This window comes from Phasianus colchicus, chromosome 1, assembly GCF_987193195.1.
Source record: "Phasianus colchicus chromosome 1, bPhaCol1.hap1.1, whole genome shotgun sequence".
Taxonomy (NCBI): Eukaryota; Metazoa; Chordata; class Aves; order Galliformes; family Phasianidae; genus Phasianus; species Phasianus colchicus.
In genome coordinates, this window is record NC_143436.1 from 144,660,020 (window position 1) to 144,683,765 (window position 23,746).

Below are 23,746 nucleotides of genomic sequence, written 5' to 3' on the forward strand. Positions count from 1 at the left end.
AAAAAGAATATTCTGTTTTTCACATTAAGCAGGATGTGATCCTGTCTTAAAAATTCCTCCAAGCCCTAATAAGATCCCCCACACGCAGTATATACACTTTTAAAAATTTCCCACCATGCCCACTGCCAGCCAATGAAAATGTGAAAACAATTTAGCCAAGATATGCAAAGCAGATAGGTCCAGCAACTCCCCAGAATGAGTGGTCTCTGCAAATGTAATCCAGGTGCCCAGTGAACCCCTCCCCTCACAGGAAGGATGTGGTGATATGGAGAAGCAGTGTGAGTGGTGAGAAAGCTGAAAGGGGTCATGACATCCTCTTCTGTAAGGAAAAGGATCAGAGCTGATGCAATCATGCCATGTGTATTGTGGAGAGTAAAAGCAATTTCTAAAAAAAGATTTAGCTTTTTGTGAGTACTTGTGGGATTATTCAGAGGAAAGTGAATACAGGAACTCCTGTACAAGCTCATGCTCAAATCTGTATAGCACAACTCAGGGAAAACTTCTTGCTTAGAGAAATGGTGCTGAGGAGATGAAAGGTGAGTATTTCAGCTAGAGAAAGACCAATCATCATCATTGTTCCTAGGTACAATTGAAGGCTGCCTGTTGAAATGCCACTGGAGATTTGTTTAGTGAATGGGAACAGGGAGAAGTGGTTTCTGCTTCATAATTATTGAGCATAACAACTGAAACAGCTGTCTCTTCTGCCTTGAATGAAGATTTTCTTAGTTCAGACTTTACTATGGAACCAAATCTACTTTCTTCAGAATGCACAGGTTAAAATTATGATGCAAAGGTTCTTATTTGATTCTTGACTTGCAAATCTCTTGATTTGCAGTCGTTCAGGAGCGGTTCAGGTTGGATATCAGGAAAAGGGTTCTTCATCAGAGAATGGTCAGGCCCTGGAACAGGCTCCCCTGGGTAGTGGTCATGACACAGAGCTTGCTGGAGCCCAAGGAGCCTTTGAGACATATGGTCTGATTTTTTGGTGGTCCTATGTGGAGCCAGGAGTTGGACTCAGTCATCTGTATGGGTCCCTTCCAACCTGGATATTATATGATCCCATGACACTATGATTCTCATAGTAGGGTGAGGACTTAAAGATGATTATGAGTTAGAAAATCTGACTGAAAAAGAGTGTTAAGGTTCTCTGCCCTTTATTTTTAATTTGAAAAACACTTACTGCATTACCCTTATATTCTTCTTTTGTTTGCTTCTGCCCTAAATAATTTTTGCAACGGAAATAAAACTTCAAAAAGCCCACAAACATTTTATCTCTACATCTTGATCAATACATCTTGCTGTCACCTACTGCAAGGAATGATAAATCCTTTCTAGGATAGTGTATGACATTGAAAATATTATATTAAAACAAAACTACTTGTCTGTGCTTTTTGAATTGATGAAGATGCTGAGTCGTTTAAAAACAAGTACAGATCAACTGAAATAGCTATCACTGAGATAAGAAACAATGCATATCAAGCCAGGAATCATATTTCTGTCAAAAGTCAGTCCAGTAATGTCTTCAAGATTTCTGAGAACTGACAAATGTTTTCATTCATTATATCTGTGACAAGTGGATGCACAACACTGTAGCTGGAGGAACACTTAAACAGAAAAAAAGGAACCAGAGGATGTAGAAGGCAGAGGAGGGTACATTCAATCTGTTGTGAGAAAGCTCATTTGGAAAGGGATATTTTTTATGTACCCTACCAATATCTCTGCATACATTTTTGTTCCAAGATAGCATAAAATTGGGTTATCCACATTTCTTAGGTCTAGTTTTTCTGGTCTTTGTTTCAGCAAGCTGCATCTATCTGCATGCATTTGATCTCCAACTTCTTCTGTGTTCCATGAGCTAACACAGAATTTTGTAACCTTCAGATATAATCTCCTTAATAAATGGTGGTTGGGGTTGGGGTTTGTTTTTTGTTTGTTTGTTTGTTTGTTTTCCCTTACAATGGTTGAAATAAAGTATGAGCCATTAGCAGTGCTATGTTGTGGAGGGTGTGTATTTGGGAATGGCATGGAATGTGGGGATATCTAACTGTGCAAACTGTAGCAGTAATGGAGTGCAATATGGAAGGAACCGAGCTTTGCTGCAGCCTTCTCTATGCTGCCTTTTAGGTGTGGTCTCTGGATTAGACCATTGCCAAACCCAAGCTAAAGCATTATTTTAGAGAGCCCATTGAACAGGTAGGAAAGCATACATGTGACCAAAGATACAGTGCTCAGTTTTCTTTCCTAAGTTTCTTTTATTCAGTAGTGCAGAGGTATACTCTGAATGCCTCGAAGTGCCAATAATATAGGAGTTAGAAGTTTCACCATACAGTGTATTATCAAAGCTTAAGAAAGAATTGTGAGTTTGTGATGATAAGGAGTTACTCAGGAAATGTCTGAAACAACTGGAAAGCCTATGTTGTGTCAAGACGCAAGTATCCTACTATGGTCAGAACAGTGTTCACTTCTGTGTGCATGCTTTTTTCAATTACATCAGGGTATAAACAACAGGCCTCTTAAGAAGTTCTTTTTGACTCATGCTGAGGAGAAACGCTGCACAAGAATGAAACTACCAGAGACAGCTTCTTTTTTCCAATTACATTTGTTTATGATATTACTAAATCCTGACAATCACACAACAACCTCTTAGCTTTTCTTTCTGTCTTGTAGGGGGATAGCTCCTATGTAAAGGATCGTTGGTGTGTGTTTGATGGATTCATGGTCTTTTGTCTTTGGGTATCCCTGGTTTTACAGGTAATTATTTCACTTACCTTTTTCAATAAATTGTTCCTTAATCATGAAAAAATATATGGCATAAACAAGTAATTATGAGTTCTGGAAGTATAATTCTATGTGGATCAAGCTGTTTTTTAATAATATGCCAAATTCATTAGCACTTTGATTACACTTTGCGGCATAGCTATGGTAGCAATTTAGTTTATCTGTTAGTATTTATCCTGTTTTGTTGTTGTTGTTGTTTTTGTTTTGTTTTGTTTTGTCATCTAGAAGTTAGACATTAATCTGAAGCTTGTAACTGTAAACTCTCTGCATAGTGAAAAGGAGACAGGGTCAACTACAGAGACCCATTTGTCCCTTACTCTTTTTGACAGTTGTGCTGATCTCCTTCCATTGTGCTTAGAAAGATGCAATGGTGACTAGCTTAGCAACAAAAGGGAGGCTGATTTGCATGGTAGACATTTACCATGATCTTGGCGTACTGATAGGGTAAGTGGAGGGGTTTCATGTAATATGGGCCACGTGTAACAAAACCTTTTACAGAATGGAAGATAAAGACCAATGGAAAAAAAAATAATAGTAAACACAATTGGAAAAAATGTGATAAATTTTCATAAGGTAATGAACTTGGACATATTGCAAAAAAGTCATAAACTGTTAAGGTACAGGTGAAATTGTGTCCCAGTTGGTAGACCTTAACCTTAGCCATTTTTTGGAGTAAGAACAAATCAAGGACTGTGAGGCTGGGCCTGTAATGATACAAGGACTGTTACAAATTCCATTGCAATTGACATTTGACAAAATGTATCCACTTTTGAAAAGTTAAAGATAGACATTGCCATTTTCTGCTTCATATACACAGGAGGCATTGGTATACTATGGACACGTATAGAATGAAAATTGTTCATTACAGATATGCACCAGAGATAGCTCAGCCTATGCATTGTCAGGTTCTGCCTCCATTTTATTAATACTTTCAGCAAATATTAAATTAATCAGTAACCCTCAGAGTGAGAAATGAGGGTAAAGACAAGACATTTTTACTGATTCATTACTGTAAAAGTGATGTTCCTTCTGGAGGCACTCCTAACCTGTCAAAGTGTTAAGGAAATGGTTCCCTGTCTTGAAGCTCAACTGAGAAATCTGTGTCCTAAGTAAAACATATGCAGTTCATGCTTCTGGAGTTAAAAGAAGAATTTGTAAGCATATTGGAACATGTAAGGCAATCTGGATGAATCTACTTTTATATAATAGTAAAAGCCTTAAAGGTGTGCATCATTAACAGATAACTAACTTTCATACTGGAAAGTGTAAATTATTCACTTCTAACAAAGGAGAGATAGGACTAGCACACATGCATGCAACTAACACAAACTTACACACTGTTCTTGAGTTCTTTGAGATAGAAGCATTATGAACATAGGCAGAGTACACTGAGTGTATTTCTGGGTTTTCATTAAGGTAACTCAGAACCTGAAAATTAAAACAAAAATCATGTATAGTTTTCAGTTCTAAACGTTTACATGGATACCAAGAGGAACAGGACAGGTTTATCAAGACAAAATAAATTATTTTTTGTAGGTATTTGAAATTGCTGAAATAGTTGATCAGATGTCACCTTGGGGCATGTTGCGGATTCCACGACCACTCATCATGATTCGAGCATTCCGGATATATTTTCGTTTTGAGCTACCAAGAACTAGGATAACAAATATCTTAAAGTAAGTAAGGTGGTTATCTAAAGAACAACAGACTTAGGAGACCGAATATGTAGTTGAGAGAATGATGCTTAATGTATATAGTCTTTCTGAGTTTTATTTCTGGACAAAAAAAAAAAGAATTACCACATTTTCTATAAAATAAACAATAATACCAAATATTTAGATAAATCTTAATGCATTTTGCTAATAATTTTAGCTAGTGATTTTCAACCAGCTGAAATAAATTATCTTTGATTAATATGACAGCATAGTAATAAAGTTGTAGTATTATATTCTATACAACTTGTAATAGTGAAAGTCATAGTAATATGAAAGGTTTCTCTTATTTATTTGGTATAAGCTTTTGTTCATCATCTCATCTGTGTAATTAATTAGATACTATTTTACAAAAGCTAATTTCCACATTTTATTTACTTTTATTCTCCCTTCTGTATACTGTTTTAACTTAGCGGTTTAGAAAAATTATGTCTCCATTTTCTAGCTGTGGCACATAGCAAGAGATCAGTTTTAAGGGCAAATTTTCTGTGGGATGGAATACTGCTCTCTGTGTGAGCATATTTCCTATTTTACAGTTTTTCAGAGGTGGCTTCATGTTGCCTGTGCATTCATTGTGCTGTTCCTTTCTTTTGCTAGGCGTTCTGGAGAGCAAATCTGGAGCGTTTCAATTTTCCTCCTCTTCTTTCTTCTTCTCTATGGAATCCTGGGGGTGCAGATGTTTGGAACTTTTACATACCATTGTGTGACCGATGACACGCAGCCAGGGTGAGTTGGCCTGGGCAGGTATAATGTGGGACTATTAATTCAGTGGATATATTTAATTTCAGTTAGCATAAATGGATGTAAATTGTATTAAAATAAATTCCCCAGGATAAATTTGGGATACAAAAATGTTATGAATTACAAGAAAAATGCAAAGTTTAAAGAAGATTACAAATTAAGGCATTGAGTGGCAGGTGGTTGGAGGTGGGGTATGTGGGGGTGCATGTGGCTAGAGAAAGTGAGAGAAAACAGATCAGGGGAGGCCGTAGGATGAGCATTGCTGCCTGTGGCTGAGTCAAATCACTGATGTTTTTTATCAGATCTCACTATGTTCTCCTATATTTTCCCAGACTATATGTGTATGGGTCAAGACCTAAAGTAACAAGCAGAACTATCCACAGAATCTCACACTCTTGTTAGGATGACATGTCACTGAGACCTGATAGTTAGATGTAAAGCTGAAAAGCCTTTCTACTGACCCTTTGAATTACACAATTATTATACTGTTCTCATGATCAAGTGTACATCACATTTTTGATTCAGTACATACTTAAGATTAATTTGAAGCACAGTGTAGCCTTTTCTTGCTGGGATGACCCATAACATTACACCTCTATAAGTATATCTTGGATATATGCTTGGCCACCATTTTGAGTTTCTATTGAATCTATATTTTTGGTGGCGGTTGTGGTTCTCCTGTTTCTTTGGATAGGGAAATGTTAGCTCTGGAGTTGAAGCTTTGCTTTGGTCAAAATTGAATCCTTTTATTTCTGTATTGAATTTGTCAAAACATAAATAGAATAGACACTATAAGAAAAGCAGCACTGCTTAATTTGCTACTGTGATGAATAAAAAGTCAAACTACTACAAAATGGCATGTTAAAGATTTTTCTAAAATAGGGCCTATAAGCTATGAAATATAAAATGAGATTATTACAAGCAGCGGATCAAAAAAGGTTACAAAATTACTTCAGAATATATTAGACGTTACATGGTGGTTTGTTAAATGAAACAGGTGATTGAATTTTGGATATTTTCTTATTTATTTAGTCAATATTATAGTATGAGGCTGTTCTTCACCTAGGTAGTGAATGAGATATTTTATTCTAACTTTATAGCACAGATTTTTTATTTTCCCACGGACAAGGAAGAAAAAAATCTTTGTAAAAAATTTATTTACAATAATGTAATCTATGGTTTTCTTGTGTAGTTTAGGAAAGCAGGAAGTGGGATAGGTAACACAGGGAAGACTGAGCATTATGTAATTGCTTATATCAATGGCTGTAGCTCTCCTTGTATTCAGCTGAAAAAGATAAAGTGGGACATTACAAGGTGTGTTTTCAATATAAATTAATGAATATATAATTTTAAGGTTGCCCATAAAAAAATAATCTCCAATTTCCTTTGCGTGTGTGGGTTGCTCTCCAAATGCCGCATTATTGGGAAAAAAAAAAAAAAAAAAAAAAAAAAAAAGTGTTTATGGTTCAATTTTAGGTTGTTGAAAAGCTGAATTACAGGGAAAGGTTAAAAGGGTCAAATATCCAGTACATAAAATAAAAATAAAAACTTGTCTGAATTATGTTTAACTTGGAAAAGTCAGGTACACAGACTTAAGGAAATGTGAGACTTGAGGCTGAACATCAGTCCTTAACTTAATCAGTACCACCAAGCCTCTGTAGACATCCAATTTAATTTTTGAATATCTGAGACAGTAATCTTCTGAAAGTCATTGAAGAACTTCTCCCTTATGCAAACCTGACTTCTAATTTTAAATGAAGTTGTGTGTGAGGACTACACTTACGTTGCAAACCTCTTTTTCCTTACAAGTGCTGCTTCATTTACTTTGACAAATGAAGGGTGCCCATACAATAAACAATACGTGTATTTTTTTCTCTTTGTCCTGTGAGCTTGTATCTTACTTGTGACATACTCCTCATTCCTGCCCTGAAAACACTGATTTCTTTTTCTTATAATGTTCATTATTATACCTTGAGAACACTTACATATATCTGACTGTTTTTTTCATTTCTGAGTAATGCAGAGCAGCAGCACTGCATTAAATTATTCTGTCCTTTCCTTGCATAGGTCATGGCTGACCCTACTAGAGCTGCCTGCAGAGTTTGTAATAACTAACTTGGATTGGGAAAATAGAAATAAAGAATGAAATAACAGTTATACATCCAAAAAAGGACAAGTTGGAGGCTGACACTTGTCCAGATTGTACTTAAGAAAGGAGGCAGCATGCACCTTGAATCAAGGAGTTTACTAGCTGTGATGTAGTGGAGCACATAAGCCTAGACAAATCTGTCATCTGTTTCTCTACTTTATAATCAGGTTTCAACATACTTTCCAAACTGGAGTATGTCTGTCTGTTTGTGTCTCTACCTCAGGTAGTTCTGTTCCAGGCCATGGAGTGTGGCTAATATTGACTGTACTTGGCATTAAATAACTTAAGAGACTAAAGTGCAGCTTCTAATGAGCCACAGCTGTAATACTCAGTATTCCGAAAACCAGATCCAAGACTTCTAAGACAGTCTTAGGAAATGAAAAGCACACAGTTGGTGGCCACCTTTGAGAACTTTAATTTGGGGTGATTTACTTTTTACTAAGCAGAATTCTATGGCAAAAAGCAAGGATAAAATCTGATTATGGAGGTCAAGACTAAACTATTTCAGAAATCACTTTTAGTAAGTCTACTGCCTTCTGAATTACTATTATAAAGGAGGTAAGTGTCTTATGAAAATGACATCTTAAAATCTTGATATTCTCTCCTATTTGAAAGGACATGGCAGCCACATCAGACACTCATTGCCTCTTTGACTGCTGCAAGTTCTTTTATCTTTCTGTACTTCTTGACACCCACACTCCCTGACCTCCTGTCTCTCCACCTCCTCAGTGATTTTCTAATGTTAACTCAGACAAACTGAAATACTGGAATGAGCTAACTGTGGTCTGAGTTTTTCATTCCATCTTATTCCATCTGTGAAATCAGCAAAATCTGATTTCCTTCTAAAGGCCAAAACGTTGTGTTTTTATTGTTGTTGTTGTTGTTTGATAACTCTTTTTTTGTTTTTTCTCTTGTTCATATAATCTTATTTTTTTTCCCCTCTCATTTGTATAATCTTTTTTTTTATTTTGCCAGACTTTCTTTTTCCCATGGGGAACACTTCTTCTTCCCAGGCAATTTTCTAACTCAGTATTCAACTTTTTTTTTTTTTTTTTTTTTAGTGTTGGTAAGTGGTATATACTGCATGGACTTCCTCATTACAGATCTTTATTTGATTGAAAGGCATACAGTACAGTTGTAATGTAATGTATTTATAGACAATTATCTAAATTAGTGAATACGTTATAAACAGTTTGACACATTCTTTTGTTATTTCTGAAATTAATTTCTAAGAAGTGAACAACATGAGGAAAGTAGGCTGTGTTCCCGCATCTCCTTTGATTGATTTTTGGGCACTTCCAGTGTACAAAAGTTACTTCCACCAGGACACAAGCGGATTTTTTTCTTTTGTGAGAGAGGTTTATATATCTTCCTGCACATGCTACTGAGAGTTTTGTTGTTTTGGGGGTTTCTTTTGTTGTTTTTTTTGTTTTGTTTTGTTTTGTTTGTTTGTTTGTTTTTGTTTAAAATTTTGTTATTAAGACATGTTTGGCTACATACAATTTCTTTTGCACAGCAGAATTAAATTATATGCATTCCACAGCAGAAAATTTTACTTCTGTAGCTTCTTTTGAGCTTTCCCCCAGCCAAAGGGAGGTTAGCATGGCTAAAGGCCATAAAATATCGATAATTGCTTAATTCTGTATAATCACTCTTTAAGGTCCTTTGTTTACACTTTCAGTAGAGTGTAGACTGAGTATTTCTGTCTGCCTTATCACCATGGCAGTCAATTTAAAATCCTTCCTGGGGAATTTTCTTGTTCTTTATTTTAAGTAATAACTGCCCTGGAAAACATGAGAAAAACAATTACCAAGCAACAGAAAGATCTAAGAAATGTTGGCCATCTTTTACTCTATCTATGGGTACATCCCTTAAAATGTCAGAAAATAGATTCAGAGTTGCTAGAGCTGAAAGCTAACCACAATACCTAATAAAGGAAATAAATATAATTAAAAAGAACAAAAGGGATTTGAGATAGTAAGTATGAGTGACTGGGTATCAGAGTAATGGAAGAAATCCAAGGCCAACTTTGAAGAACCAATATAATACGACTTCTTTAAGAGGGTGGATTAATTCATTGATGCCAGTTAAGCAAAAAGCACTGCTTTATTTTGTTTGGAATTAATTCAGAATCTCTGCAATGGTGATATGTCTCTGGTATTTCCTTGGGGAAAAGAAAAATGGAAGAAATCCTGCTTTTTCCAGGCCAGATGCTATTTAGAATCTATCCAAAATCAAGAAAAATACGGCATCAGACTAAAAAATCAGTAATTCTATCCAGATGGAATCTTATAAAAGAGTGGAAAAAGGTGATAAGGTGACATCCCTTATAGAAATGCAAGGGGAGCAGTCTCTTCATCCTCATTTCCAGAATATACATAATTTCTGAGTATAAATCCTGTTTTTCTCTAGAACTGTTAGAAGCACAGTTATTCAAAGCAGTTGGACTATTGTTTTCTTTCACACAGGCTTCCCAGTACTTCTTATTGTCCAGCTCTACTTTTGAGTAAGGAGACATTTTAACAAATTTCTAAGAAGAACTAAATAGCCTCAGCTCTCGGTGGCTCAGTAGTGGCACATGTTTACCCATGTTAAATTTGAGGGGATTCTGTTTACACAGTTTTGGTTCCAGTGGAGACATTGCATTTCTGCTCAGCCTCTCCATCTTCATGGGATTCCTCTCCTCTGGTTGATAAGTGGTCCTTTATGGTAAGGTGGAGCGGATTTTGTATAATATTGTGAAATTGACTGTAAATGTGAGTCACATATAGCCACAGCTCTTCTTTGCAATAGGGAAAGTTCTGTGTGTATCTGCAAGGCTTTTCCCTTGAATTGTCATGCTGATTTAGAGCCTAGAGATTACTGAACTTTCCACAGGAAACCTGTAGGCTCAGTTAATGACAGTTTTCTAGTACTTTGGTGTGGCTGCAAAGTGTATAGAGGCTCTCTTCACAAAGAAACATGTGGAGGGAATAAAGGGCAATGAGTACAGGGTATATCAGAAGAGGCTTCTTAGGACAACAAAGAAATATTTTACAGCAAGAACAGTCAAACACTGGGTCACAGTGAAACACAGTGGAGCCCTTATAATTAGAGCTTTTAGATATTCAGCTGCAAAGGATAATAGATAATCTCATCTAGGCTTACTTGGACCATATTTTGAGGTCCCTTCCAACCTAGTCTATGATTCTATGATTTATATTTCAAGAGGAAGCCAGAAAAGTAATGTAGAAGTCTGTGGATATTCTGATATTTAGAGGTTAGATGGCAGTTGTCACTGAATGGTACATCTATTTTAGCCTGGAAGTGCTGTGAAGAAGGATCACTTCTGGGTATCCAAGCAGTTATAGGAAATAGTAAGAAAAAGATTCTAAAAGAGACTCCAGATTTTGTTCTGTGAGCAAAGTATTCCACATGTATTGAAAACCAATTAACAATATTATTTTCAGTTTTTTACCGTTTTCTGAAAGCTGAATATGAATTGAATCCTGTCTTAACAATTTGGATTACTGAAGTTATGGGGATAGTCACCCTGAGATATGTATGAGCAAACTGAAGTTATCACAGCTATTTTATTATTTCCAAGAATCTGGGGATCATAACTAAGGAATTGGAAGACAGAAGCAGCAGAAGTTTAAAAAGGAAGAAAAGATAAGAGACAGAGCAAGACAGGCCAGGGAATTTCATTTTATTTAGTTGGAATATCAGTAGGTTTACCTTTTATACCTGAAAGAATTCTGTAGTAAATAAGCAAACAAAAATTTGTAAGCAGCTGGAAGGTAACAAGGAAATGAGAAATAGCTAATACCGATTTGTCAAGAATAAGCTATGTCAAACCAGATAATTCTCATCTGTGACAGGGTAACAGATGTGAATTGACAAGAGTGAATGTCATATATCTTCATTTTAGGAATGTTTTTTAACAGTCTCATAGGACAATTTTTCAAGCTGACAGGTGAAACAGTTAAGGTGAAAATAATCATAGAATAGGCGGAAGATGTCTTAGAAAACATTCTTAGTGAGTTCATATTAATGGCTCACTGTAACAATGGAAGGAATTGTCAAACGCGGATTCATATAAGCCCGTTTTGTGCTATTTGGAATTTTCATTAACATCCTGGATGATGTCAAATAGAGTATACTTAGAGCACTGAAGATGACATGCAGCTGGGAGAGACTGCAGACATATTGGAAGACAAGGTTAGAATGAGAATGATCTTGAGAAATTTAAGACATGGTCAGATTGGATATTAGGAAAAATTTCTTCTTGAAAAGAGTGGTGAGACATTAGAGCATGCTGACCAGGGAAGAGTCACCATGCCTGTCGGTGTTCAAGATACATGTAGATGTGGTACTGAGGGACAAGGTTAGCAGACATAGTGGGGATGGGTTGACAATTGGACTGGATGATCTTAGTGGTCTTTTCCAATCTTAAGGATTCTATAAAAATATTGAATGAAGGTCAACAGAGACATCATGGAGTGTTTGGGAAAAATGATGAATACAACGTTGTGAGGTGACTGTGTAGAAGGTAGTCGTTCAGAAAGTGATTTGAGTGCGTAGTTGAGGAACAGAATCAATAGAATTGTGCTTTATAAAAAATTGTAAGTTGTAGTATCAGACTACGTAAGAATTGTTTGAAGAGAATCTAAAAGTTGTCGCCTTGGGAAAACCAAAAGTAGTCTGGGACAGGGATATATGCATCATGTTATGTTGAAGTTTCATATCTGGCCTTATATTTCTACAATTTTTTGTTGTTTTTGATGTAAAAAAGTTGAATATCCATATCCTCAGAATCCTAAGTGCTATTTGCCTTTCCTACTCTTTTAAAGGGGATTACATTGAAAGCTAGAAGGATTGGATGCAGGAGTGGAGCAATTGTGTGTTAGGGCAGAAGCGAGAGAATGGCTTGCTGCATCTAGCTGTTTTCACTCTCTTTGTGTATAACTAAGCTTGGAGATGGGATGTGAGAGTGCTTTTGGATATTCATCTAATTTTTCATTATACTCAGTGAACTATGTTGTTTGCCATTCACACAAACACACTACGTTCCTTTTATTTTTTTTTTTTCAGCACTTAAAATACTGATCTGCCTGTCTCTGCTGCAGCAAGCCCTGCTGGGCTCACAGATGCCTAATTTGCTCAACTCTCATCACAGTTTAGCAGTTTACCATCAATCCAGTCCCTTCTATTTCCATGTCTGCATCACTTCCCCCTATCTTGCCTCAAACTAAGGTTAGCCTCCTCACACTCTCCTTTCATGAGGATGAACAACTGTTAGCCCCTCAATATCTCCTGCTGCCTGCCTTTTTTCTTGAAAGTCCTACACATTGCCTAGGGGCAGTATTAAAACTGCAATTTAGCTCAAATTCCTGTACTCTTTCTGCCTGACAGGTTAATGAGAAGAGCTCTTCAGCTAGTAGTTGCAGAAAAAGCTTTGGTTGTAAACTGTCAACATTTAGTTTTCTTTTTTGATCTAGATAAAGCTTGCATGCTTGAAGGGTAGACCAGCTTAGGCTTTAACATTTGGATTTCTTGGACTCTCAGGAGCATTGCAGATTCCATATTCTTAAAATTATTTGACTTTACTGGGAGTCTGCAACCACATATTTTTATGATACTATTCTCTATAATGCTGTCAGTGAAGCACTCCCGGCAGCTAAAGCAGTGATCCAGTTTGTCCTGTAATACTTCCTGTCAGCCTGGCAATGCTATAAAACCAAGAGATCACACTGTTTTCTCCTGGTAGAATGTCCAATTCCATCATCAAATGCCTAATAGTGTCCATTCGGAATTAGCAGACCAATGCTGAAAGTTTTTTCTTGGGTGCTTAGTGCTAGCAACCTTCTTCTTTTGCTGCGCCAAGATTCCCAGCTCTTGCCCCTTCAGATGGCACATTAGTCACAGAGCTGTGTAGGTACATTTGGTGAAGGCATCCTGTGTGTATTATTCATGCCTCACAAGAAAAGCTGTAGGAAGGAATTTGTGTTGCATATAGTACAGATTTGGAGTCATTTGGACATATTGTTTAGTGATGTTGACATCTTAACCTGTCTGATGGCTAAGATGGAAGCTCCCAGGGGTAATGATCTGGAGCTAGGTAAATCTACAAATGCTGTCTCGCTGCAGGTATCATAGAATCATAAAACTGTTTGGGTTGGAAGGGACCTTTAAGATCATCCGGTTCCAATCCTCCTGCTATAGTCAAGGCCACCTCCCTCTAAACCAGGTTCCTCAAAGCCCCATCCAGCCTGGCCTTGAATGCCTACAGTGAGGAACCATCCACAGCATCTCTGGAAAGCCTGTTCCAGCTTCTCTCTATTCTTCCTCATAATTTCTTCCTCATATCTAGTCTAAATCTATCCTCTTTGAGCTTTGACGCACAAAAGTTACAAAAATTAAATTTAGGCATACAATTTTCATATTCTACATGTGTTTCCCCTGTATCTGGGAAACAGCTACTAAGAAGATATTTAATCCAGGTAAGTTTGATATGCAAACTTAGGGTTTTTAAACAATTCTGAGCATCTTTTAAAGTAAAAATGGATCTAGTCTTCATCTTAGATTTTTTTTCATACATTTTAATCGATGCCCTTGCAATTTAAAAGAGTACAGAGTTGTTTTTACTTTCTTTTTACTTTCTCTGTGGAAGGACTTCATTGAATTTTAATAGGTACTGTAGATAACATATAAGTAATGATACTCCTTGGTGAAATGGAGATTCATGCAAGCTAGCTAGATTTGGTTTTGACTCTTCCTTTCTACTTCCTGTGTTTTAGTACTAATAGTAACAGTCTTCACTGTTGTGCGAATTTCATTCATTCATTTTGTTTTAGTTCTTAAGTCTTACACTAGCATACATATCTTGCAGTTGCTATTAGACTCAACTCCCTCCTGAATGATTGTAGCAGTCATAAAAATGAGCTGCCATAGAGGTGTTATGCTGGATGACATTTGATAGAATTTCAATGTAGTACTGTTCATGCGTACTATTTGAAGAACAATTCCACACTGGAACATTTGTATTTTCTTTTCTGAGCTTTGCTTTCTCATGGCTGGCTGTTCATTCCAACAGTCTGTAGGAAAGGTTTCTTCTATTACTCATTTTTCTGTCTTCAGTGGCCTTGTTACTCTGAAGGGTAATGACAGACTGAATTGAATTCTATTTCCTCTAATTCTGGTAACAAGTGATGAAACCAATGGACTGTCACAGTTAAGTAGCTGCAGTCATTCCTGTTCTCCTTTGGTCAGTGACAGCATTGGCTTTGCATAGTGCAAGCTATCTGTCATAAGTACAAAGTCATCTGGTTTAGATGTCATCACCTGTGTTAGGAACCTAACTGCCTTGAATTCCCTTTCTGGCTCATGAAGAAAGCTGTTTCTGGAATATGAGTGTTGTGGTTTAACCTGGCAGACAGCAGAGCATCACGCAGCCATTTGCTCAGTCCCCCACAGTGGCATGAGGGAGAGAACTGGAAAAGAGATAAAACTCATGGGTGAAGACAAAGACAGTTTAATAGGACATCACTGGTCACCCACTGACCTGTGCCTAGCCAGTCCCCAGGCAGCAGTTGTCCCCCTGACCAATACCCACAGTTTTCTTGCTGAGCATGATGTCATTTGGCATGGAATATCACTCTGATTGGTTTGCATCAGCTGTCCTGGCTATGCATCCCCCAGCTCCTTGCACACCCCAGTTCCTCTCTGCCAAGGCAGCACAAGAAGCTGAAAAGACTTCTGTGCTGTGTCAGGAGTGTTCAGCAACATCAATGTGTTATCAAAATTATTCTTATCCTAAATCCAAAGCACAGCACTTTACCAACCACTATGAAGAATATTTAATCTGTCCCAGCTGAAACTGGGACAGACTGAACCTACCAACCTCCAAACCTCTGGAGATGTCTTTCAGACTCTTCAAAACTGCTGAAAAGTGAATAGAAATAGATGAAACTTCAAAGACTCATTTTATATGCTCTAATTTAGGTCATACATGAAGTGAAAAAAAGTAACAAGCCCAATCAAATCAAACTTTACTTAGTATCACTGCCGTTCTATTAGGGAATTCAATTTAAGCATGCCTTATGACTTAGGAGACTGGATTTAATTACCTTATGAATAAGAGAATAAAAACAGTACTTGTGTTAATTTGTTGAATAAGCACTTAACTTTTTTTTCTTGAAAAATCTACTTAAGTAGTATAAGAAATTCCAAGTTCTATCTACAAATGCTCCAGCTTTGATACTAGTGAACTATGTGAAAGCTACACAAAGAACAGATACTGAAACCTGAAACTGAACATGTAAGTAATCAATAAAAGATCTTAATTGAATAACAAGAAATAAGAATGTATTTATCATAGGGCATATGTACTGAAATCATCGGATCACTTAGTCTTACTTAATTATGTTTCTCCTTTATGAAATATTATAGCTTGCTTCTGAATCCAGTATCTCTTCTGGATATGTATCTGTTCTTGGTTAGAGTATTAGCAGAATAATAATTTATAAGCAAGGGAACTTCTTATTTTATACTGAAAGATGTTTCACTGTTAAAAACTATGTTCCTAATTCATCATCTTAATTTGTGTTATTTCAACCATTCGCTTTCTTTTCTCATTAAACATTTTCATGCTAGATTACACAGAAATGTAATTCCCAGTACCTTCGCTGTGTGAATTCACTGGCATGCAATAATTTAGGCACCCTTCAATATGCTTTCGAAAAAAAACCTAACATTCTGTTACTGCTAAACATGATTTCCCCTTTTCTCATATTCATATTTCTCTCCTCTTTCTTTAAACTTCAAAACAATTTTAATTGATGAACAAAATACTGAATATAACATTAATCATAATTTGTGTGAATGTAATACAGAGAGAAACATGAATTCATTATTGCTTTTCTTGTACATCGTGGGAAAGCATTAGCTCTTTCTTGCCCTAATGTTACTGTCACAAATATAAGAGAATGTCCTGTTATGTCACTTCATCTTAAATGCTCACATAGCATCTATATTCTATGATGTAGCACTTACATCCTCCTTTATCCCCTTTATTTCATAGACTCTAAGCCATAAGGTTTGCTTGCAATGATCTCCCTGCACAACTTTGCATTTAGCTGTACTAAAACCCATTCTGTTTTGTTAGATTCAGGTAACCAAATGATCCTGATAACCATATTTCCCAGTCTTTACTGTCCTTCATGTTTCTACTCTGCTGTTGACTTTATACCTATTTCTCCTTCATTGATCATGGTAGATCATGTATGATCATTTCTTAGTTAATCAGTTTTCAGGCCATTTATGATTTATTGATATATATTATATACTACCAATTTTTTAATTGTTAAGTGTTATTGAATGAATTGCTTTGTGAAGTCTTATGCTAGACAATTTTGTCCTTTAAAAATAATATATTGGCATTCTTCCGGAATTTCCCTGTTATCTCAAGTTTTATTAAAAATTAATAGAGAGATGAGAGATGCCTTCAGTTATTTGGCTTGTTGATTTGAATATAATTATCCCTAGCAGATGCTATCTAATATTTTCTTCACTTATTGAATCTTGAGTATGGAAATCTGTGCCTATGAAGTTAAAACGTTCAATATGGAACATTGCCAAAGATGAAACTTTGTGCTTATACTGTCCCTGAATTCACAAGTCCTTCATGCACGCTCTAATTAGTTAATGTAATGAAAATAATACTTGGATATCAGAGACAATATGTTACCAGATAGCTTTGAAAGCTCTATAGTTATAATTACATGTATAATTATGAGAAACATTAAATATGGATGATGTTTTCACACTTACAGTTTAAAAGATAAAACAGATTTTGTTCTCTGATTAGAAACAGAAACCAGATTCTGTAAATTGCGGGTGGTGCATGATGACTTTAGACCTGAGTTCATCTGAAAGTACAACACCACATTAAAATATCACCCTTTGGGAAGACTGTAGAACATAAGAGGGAGAATTATGCCTAGGAAATAACAGTAATCTTTAAGCCAGAAAGGTACTCTGAAATTTCTCTGGCTACCACCAGCGATTTTGGATGATACTGTTCGTGGATTATCTAGAACCTGTGATGATTCTAGGAGCAGCATTGTTCTAAGCTTCAATGGGAAGCGCAAATTGGAAAATCTAAGTGAATGACGTTTTCAATAGAGACCAGTTATGGTATGAGTCTTCTACTGAAATTTATGGTTATATGTAGAAATGCTGATGAAAGTGCTGGCCAGTAGTAAGCTTTTTAAAAATGTGACCAATAATAATCTACTACTAATCTACTACTGAAATTTTTAGAAATACCAGTACCAGAGTAGTGGGTAGAGAAATATTCAGTTGAGCTCTCAGGATGAATTGTTTCTTTGTTCATCTGACAAGTGTTTGGGATTTTATCGAGGCACCCTATTCAGCAAATTACCTAAGTACAAGGGCTGCTCCGAAAGTAATGCCTCCTATTTTATTCTGATGGCTCACAACTTCAGAGGTGGATGTTCATGGTATGGCAGTAGAAGGTTGAACTTTCCCACTGTTACGTTTTGTTGCTATGTGACAGATGGCAGCAGAGGGGAAGTCTGACAGAATGGTGTCTGACATGGAAATGTGTATGAAGCAAAAGTGTGTCATCACATTTCTCTATGCAGAAAAATTTTATCCATTGACATTCATCAGTGCTTGCTGAACATTTATGGAGAACAAATACTGCATGTTGGCACAGTGATGCAGTTTTTGACAAGCACAGCATGCAGGCTCTTATTCACTGCTGACAGAAATTTATAGTTAATGGTTCTGTATAAATAGTATTTATACAGTGTTCTGTATAGTGTTCTGTAACTGAGAATTTGTTCTATCAAATAGTGTTATTATACTCTTTGTATCTGTTGAGGTTTTTATGGAAATAAATAGGAGGCATTACTTTTAGAGCTATTCACGTACACATACATTGCCTAATAGAGCTTTTCAGATGCTTAAAGCTAGTTATGTACTGAATCAACACCTCAGTATTAAGCTGATATTAAGTAGGGCCCATGTAGGAACAAAACATTTTAAATCCTGTTATACTGAAAATAAAAGTTGATATTATAGCCAATTATGTGTTAGGAGTTTAATACATTCTAGTCCATGTAGACTCATCTGTGCTTAGTACTATCCTGAACCAGAACACAAACTGCTGGTGACATCCATCCTAAATAGCCTATGCTTGTAGAGATCTGTACCTCAGAGATCCCTCCTTTATAACAGTGCATGGAGACATCTTTTCTTCCTCTTCTTTAGAAGGTGGTGTGATGTCATATAAAAATAACTGAGAGAGTGATAAGGCACTGGAACAGGTTGTTCAGAGAAGCTATGGATACCCCATCTCTGGCATCATTCAAGGCGAGGTCTGATGAGCCTTTAGGCAACCTGATCTAGTAGGAGGGATGGAGCTAGAGAATCTTTAAGGTCCCTGCAAACTCAAATAATTCTGTGATTCAAGAATTCTACATTTCTGTTATTCTCTGACCTAAGTTTAAATCAAGCACTTAAATTAACTGCTTTGCATTGTGATGATGGATCCATATAAGGGATTTGCTAATGCAAACCATAATGTACAATTAATTAGCTACCAGTACCCTGGGTTCTGCATGTGCTTTCGCCAACGAATTAATTTTAATCTTTGAAAATATTCATAAAATATTGTCTTTTGATAATCCTATACTACAATGGCTTTTATATCATAAATCTAAAGTACTTAAAGCACACAACTGGATATGAATTAACGTATTGTAAGAAGGACTTAAGGTGCCCAGATTAAATTTTAAATCGTTGAGTGACAGATGCTGAACATGTTTACAAAAAGTGAAATGGTTGCACATGTTTGTGTCCGTCTTTCCAGTTAAGCAGATGGTTAATTTTCAGAGCATTCTTTAAAACTTCAGCTGGAGGTGTACACGTGTGTGTGTTCATCCATGCAGATTTGTGTGGCTCTCAGGCATCATGAAGAAATGGCTACAGAATGGGTGCAGCTACAGTTATTATCTGCATTTATAATTGCCTAGGAAAAAATGTGTAGGAAGCTTTAGTTTCACACTGACAGATTTAGAATAATCTGTTGCTATCGCATGCAGTGCATAAAAGCAAGAAAAATAAAGTAATTACAGCTTCTGTTCACCCAATTTAGTTGTCAAAATGCATGTGTGAGTTTGATTAAAGGAGGAGGACTTTGAGAAGAACAGTAAGATACTAATCATACTATAGGGCAGACTGAAAATTGTACCTGTTCTGTGGACAAACAAGATTAATTAAAATGATGAATTTTAAGGCTCTGTGCTGAGGCTTCAAGATAACAAGGGAAATATTACAAGTTCTTCTTTGTAACTTTCAGTGGTTCTTTTTGCTTGTTTCTATATTAGAAGTCTGTGCTGTGACTAAGAAGTCAAAAAGCAACCTGAACTTGAATCATAGAATGACTTGGGTTGGAAAGGACCTCATGGATCATCAAGCTCCAACCCCCTGCCACGTGCAGGGCCACCAACCTCCAGATCTAATACTAGACCAGACTGCCCAGGGCCCCATCCTACCAGGCCTTGAACAACTCCAAGAGAGTGGGCATCCACAGCTTCTCTGGGAGAAAGCTATGGACCATTTTTTCCTCAGACCTTAACTCACCCTGATTAGTTTTCCAAGCCTGTCTTGAAATTGCCCTGGGACTGAACCAAAAAGCAGAATTTCCATATGTTGAAAGAGAGAATACAAGGAAGGAGAAAACTGATGCTGCTTAACTGTATGCCTGTTCAGTACATTTGGAATTATGACATATCACAACCTTTCTTATCTTTTTTTTTCCTTTTTTAACCAATTGGCTCATAAAACAGGTAGAATAAATCCTCACTTCTGCACTTATTACTCTCCTGTATTGATTTGTAAACCCTAACATGGACCTGTTCAGAACGTGATTTTCACTAGTTACCTCTTAACTAAACCACTTCTTGAGAAGAAGAATGGCTTTGATCCCATCAAAGCAAACAGTCATGTATTGTCATTATCAGTGACACGCTGTGAATGCCAATGAGGGATCAAGTGCCTGAGCTTCTCTTTACAAGGATTTGGGAGTCCTTGGATATATACTTGAATTCATGTGTGTATGCCACAGGCTCAGAACAAGGAGCCACAGATTTGCCCCCCCCTTTCCCCTTTTCCCACACCCTTTACAACATAAATCATACTGAGTCAATTTTTTGTTTTGTTTTGTTTTTTTTTACCAAGCCCTTATTGTCTTCTTTCAGAACTGAATCAGACTCATTTCAGTCAAAACAGCATTTACATCATAACAGCACGAAGGGTGTAATGATATGAATTCCTTCCTGTCTGTGACTGGTTGTACCTGAGCAAGATTAAGGGCTTGGATGTCTGTGGTAGAAACCTGATCTAAGTAAGGTTCAAGTAAATAACACATACAAACATGGCTCACAGTTTATCCATGAAGATTATGTTAAAGGATATCAAAGCTACTTGGGCCCGCAGTTGAACAATTTCTCAAGATTTTCAAAGGAGACTAAAGCAATAAGTGTCCAAATTCCAATAAAAAGCAGTTGGAACAGCTCTGTGTTAACTCTTGCATGTCTTCCAGAGTCTGTTTTTGCTGAGGTTTCTAGGCATTCTTGTGAAACTTCTGCTTGTATTTGTACTGTCAGTATATCGGACTGAAATCTTATGAGAATGTTAATTCATCTTTTACCATAAGTTCTTAATTAATGAAAATAACATACATCAGAAAACATCAGATAGCAAAAATAATAGCTGATATACTTTTTACTTTACTCTTCGTACTTTCAAGTATTTAGTTTTGCTATGAGCTGAGTTTTTATAACACCTTAATTTTGTATTTTTCGCAGAAATGTAACCTGGAATAATTTAGCTATCCCAGACACCCACTGTTCCAGAGAGCTAGAAGAAGGTTACCAGTGCCCACCTGGATTTAAATGCATGGACCTTGAAGATCTGGGACTAAGCAGGCAAGAGCTGGGCTACAGTGGCTTTAATGAGATAGGTCTGTCCTACTGGTAAAATCCATTTCAGTATACATTTAAAAATGTTTATGAAATAAGTAGAACAGATAGCTCATGTCTGTTCTGAAAAGATATCTAGTGAAGTCAACATTCTGCTCAAGTAGAACAAACACCGGATGCCGGAAAGAGAAGCTGCTATTTGCTTTGGAATTATGAAGTTATTTATTTTTATATTGCCTGGGATTTCCAATTAAATACCATTATTTAAGAAGAGTTTACTGTTGATTGTCATCAATATGCAAATGCAATAACTAATTACTGTGTTTTATTTATGATTCACTGTAGAGCATATAATTCATCTTATTTGTCTAATTTTAGTAGGAATTCCTATGCCAAAAAAAAAAAAAAAAGCCCACAGAAAAACAACACCCAATCCCTCAAAAAATCCAAACCAGAAATTACTTTGATAATTGTCTTGATGCTAAAAAGTAGGGAGAGAAAGTGACATCATGTGTGTCTATGGCAACCTGGATCCAAACTGCTTAAGCCAGAACATCATTCAACAAAATGACTAGAGTCAGGCAGAGAGATATCAAACTACTGATGCAACATTTGTTCTGTGAGAAACGCTCAGAATTACCTGAAAATTGCAGTCTCTGCAAGCTGGCATGTACTGTGCCCATCCCCATAGGGATATCAGTAGAGCACAGAAAAATAGTTCAGGAAAGATGGCAAGGGTATGGGCAGCAGTGATGATATCCATATCTAAATGGAAAATGTGCAGTTACACTATCAGAGTATTGCAGTTATCTCACCTTTATTTAGCAGACAAAGGTCCAACATGACCTGCAACCGTGCATTTTCATGAGCACAGCAAGGGAATTCCCTTCAAATGACAAGGCATGCCTACAGCCATGTTCATTCTGATGCCTCTCTCTGACTCTGATAAGCCTGTTTTTCACTTTTCCTGGCATGAACTCTAGCCAGTAGACTTTCATCCTGGCCACGGCTAAACTTGAATGTAATAAAAAGGTTTGATGACTGAATGACTACAGTCCAAAAGGATTTTTTGCATACCGAGATCCTTTGCAGCTGAAGTCACTTCAATTGGTTCCCAGCCCACAGAATACACACAACCAGAGAGTTACAAGAATAATCTCCTGTTATAACAGGCACTCTGTGATACCAAATAGTTTCTGAATTGAAACTACTATTTCTGTCCTTCTTTTTGATGGAAAAGGAAGGAAAAAAAATGATTTTAACCAAGCTCCGTTCTATTTCTCCCAGAAGGCACAAGTGTAACAGTTGTACCCAGTACTGCTAACTGAATAGCACTTCTGGTAGAAGCTGTCTTTTAAATGATATTTTTCTTCAGTAGATATCAAAGAACAACTTTGTCTGATCTCACAGACAACCTTCAGATTCTTAAGTTTGTGGCATACTGCCATGCCTGGGGAAATATGAGCTGAGTTCAACTTGAGGATAAAAACATCCACATGCAAGTTCTCTAGTTTGAGACAGTTTGGCAGTGGAGCGTGGGTTAGGTGCATCATCAGAAAAATTGTGCCTCAGACAGATGGAAATCACCCTTCTAAACCTGACATTCAAAATTAGCTGTGCCATTGAAGGCTGTTATTCTAGCTGCCTACCTGGTCACCAAGGAAAAGTAGTTGCAGTGTGTTAAATCAGATTAGGTGAATGAATGATTGGAAGAAGGTATGGAGTGCTTAATAAAGGAAACCATTATGTTTTTAATGATAGAGCAGGTTGACAAAGACATGTGAAATAGTCTGTCCAAGGGAACCTGCAAAGCAGATTTTAAAAACTGTTGAAACTCCAGCCTCCTCAGTCACAGTCCTGGCTTTATCGATATGTCATTCTGATTGCTGTATTTGAAAGATCAAAGATTGCTAATACACATAGGAGAATTAGCTGTTGTACATTGTTTTCATCTAGATGTTAGTAATCAGGATTTAAGCACTTCTCAGTACCGTAGTCAGAAACTGATAATTGAAAGCTGATTACCAAATTTTAAAATACCAGATAATTCACAGCAGCCACAAAATGTTAAGTAAGCTTTCTCAAACTAGGAATGTTAAAAGCAGAGTAATAACCAGCAAGTTTATCAATATTTTATAAATCTCTGTTCTGTGATGTACCTTTATATGTAGTTAACAGGTAAGTAATAAAGTAGATCTTTTCTGTGTAATTACAGTATTTTATTGCTTATGTTCACTGATGTTTTACTTCTGCATATTAATATGCAGCCTGTCCTCTTGGATCCTGAAGTGTATCATTACAAAAATCACAGGAGCATAGCACTTTGACAGCTACCATATCATTACCGCCACTTAATCTGTGGTATAGAAATATTT

General features: G+C 36.6%; 1 protein-coding gene across 3 annotated transcripts in view; it reads left to right on the forward strand.

The window, feature by feature from the left end:
- NALCN (sodium leak channel, non-selective) overlaps window positions 1-23,746 on the forward strand; it is a 208,958-nt gene that overhangs the window by 25,698 nt on the left and 159,514 nt on the right. For all 3 annotated transcript variants that reach the window (XM_090129227.1, XM_031613736.2, XM_090129232.1), the window contains exons 4-7: window positions 2,668-2,751; window positions 4,315-4,454; window positions 5,088-5,216; window positions 21,258-21,412. In XM_090129227.1, the coding sequence (XP_089985353.1) occupies window positions 2,668-2,751; window positions 4,315-4,454; window positions 5,088-5,216; window positions 21,258-21,412 (508 nt within the window). The remainder of the gene's footprint in view (window positions 1-2,667; window positions 2,752-4,314; window positions 4,455-5,087; window positions 5,217-21,257; window positions 21,413-23,746) is intronic.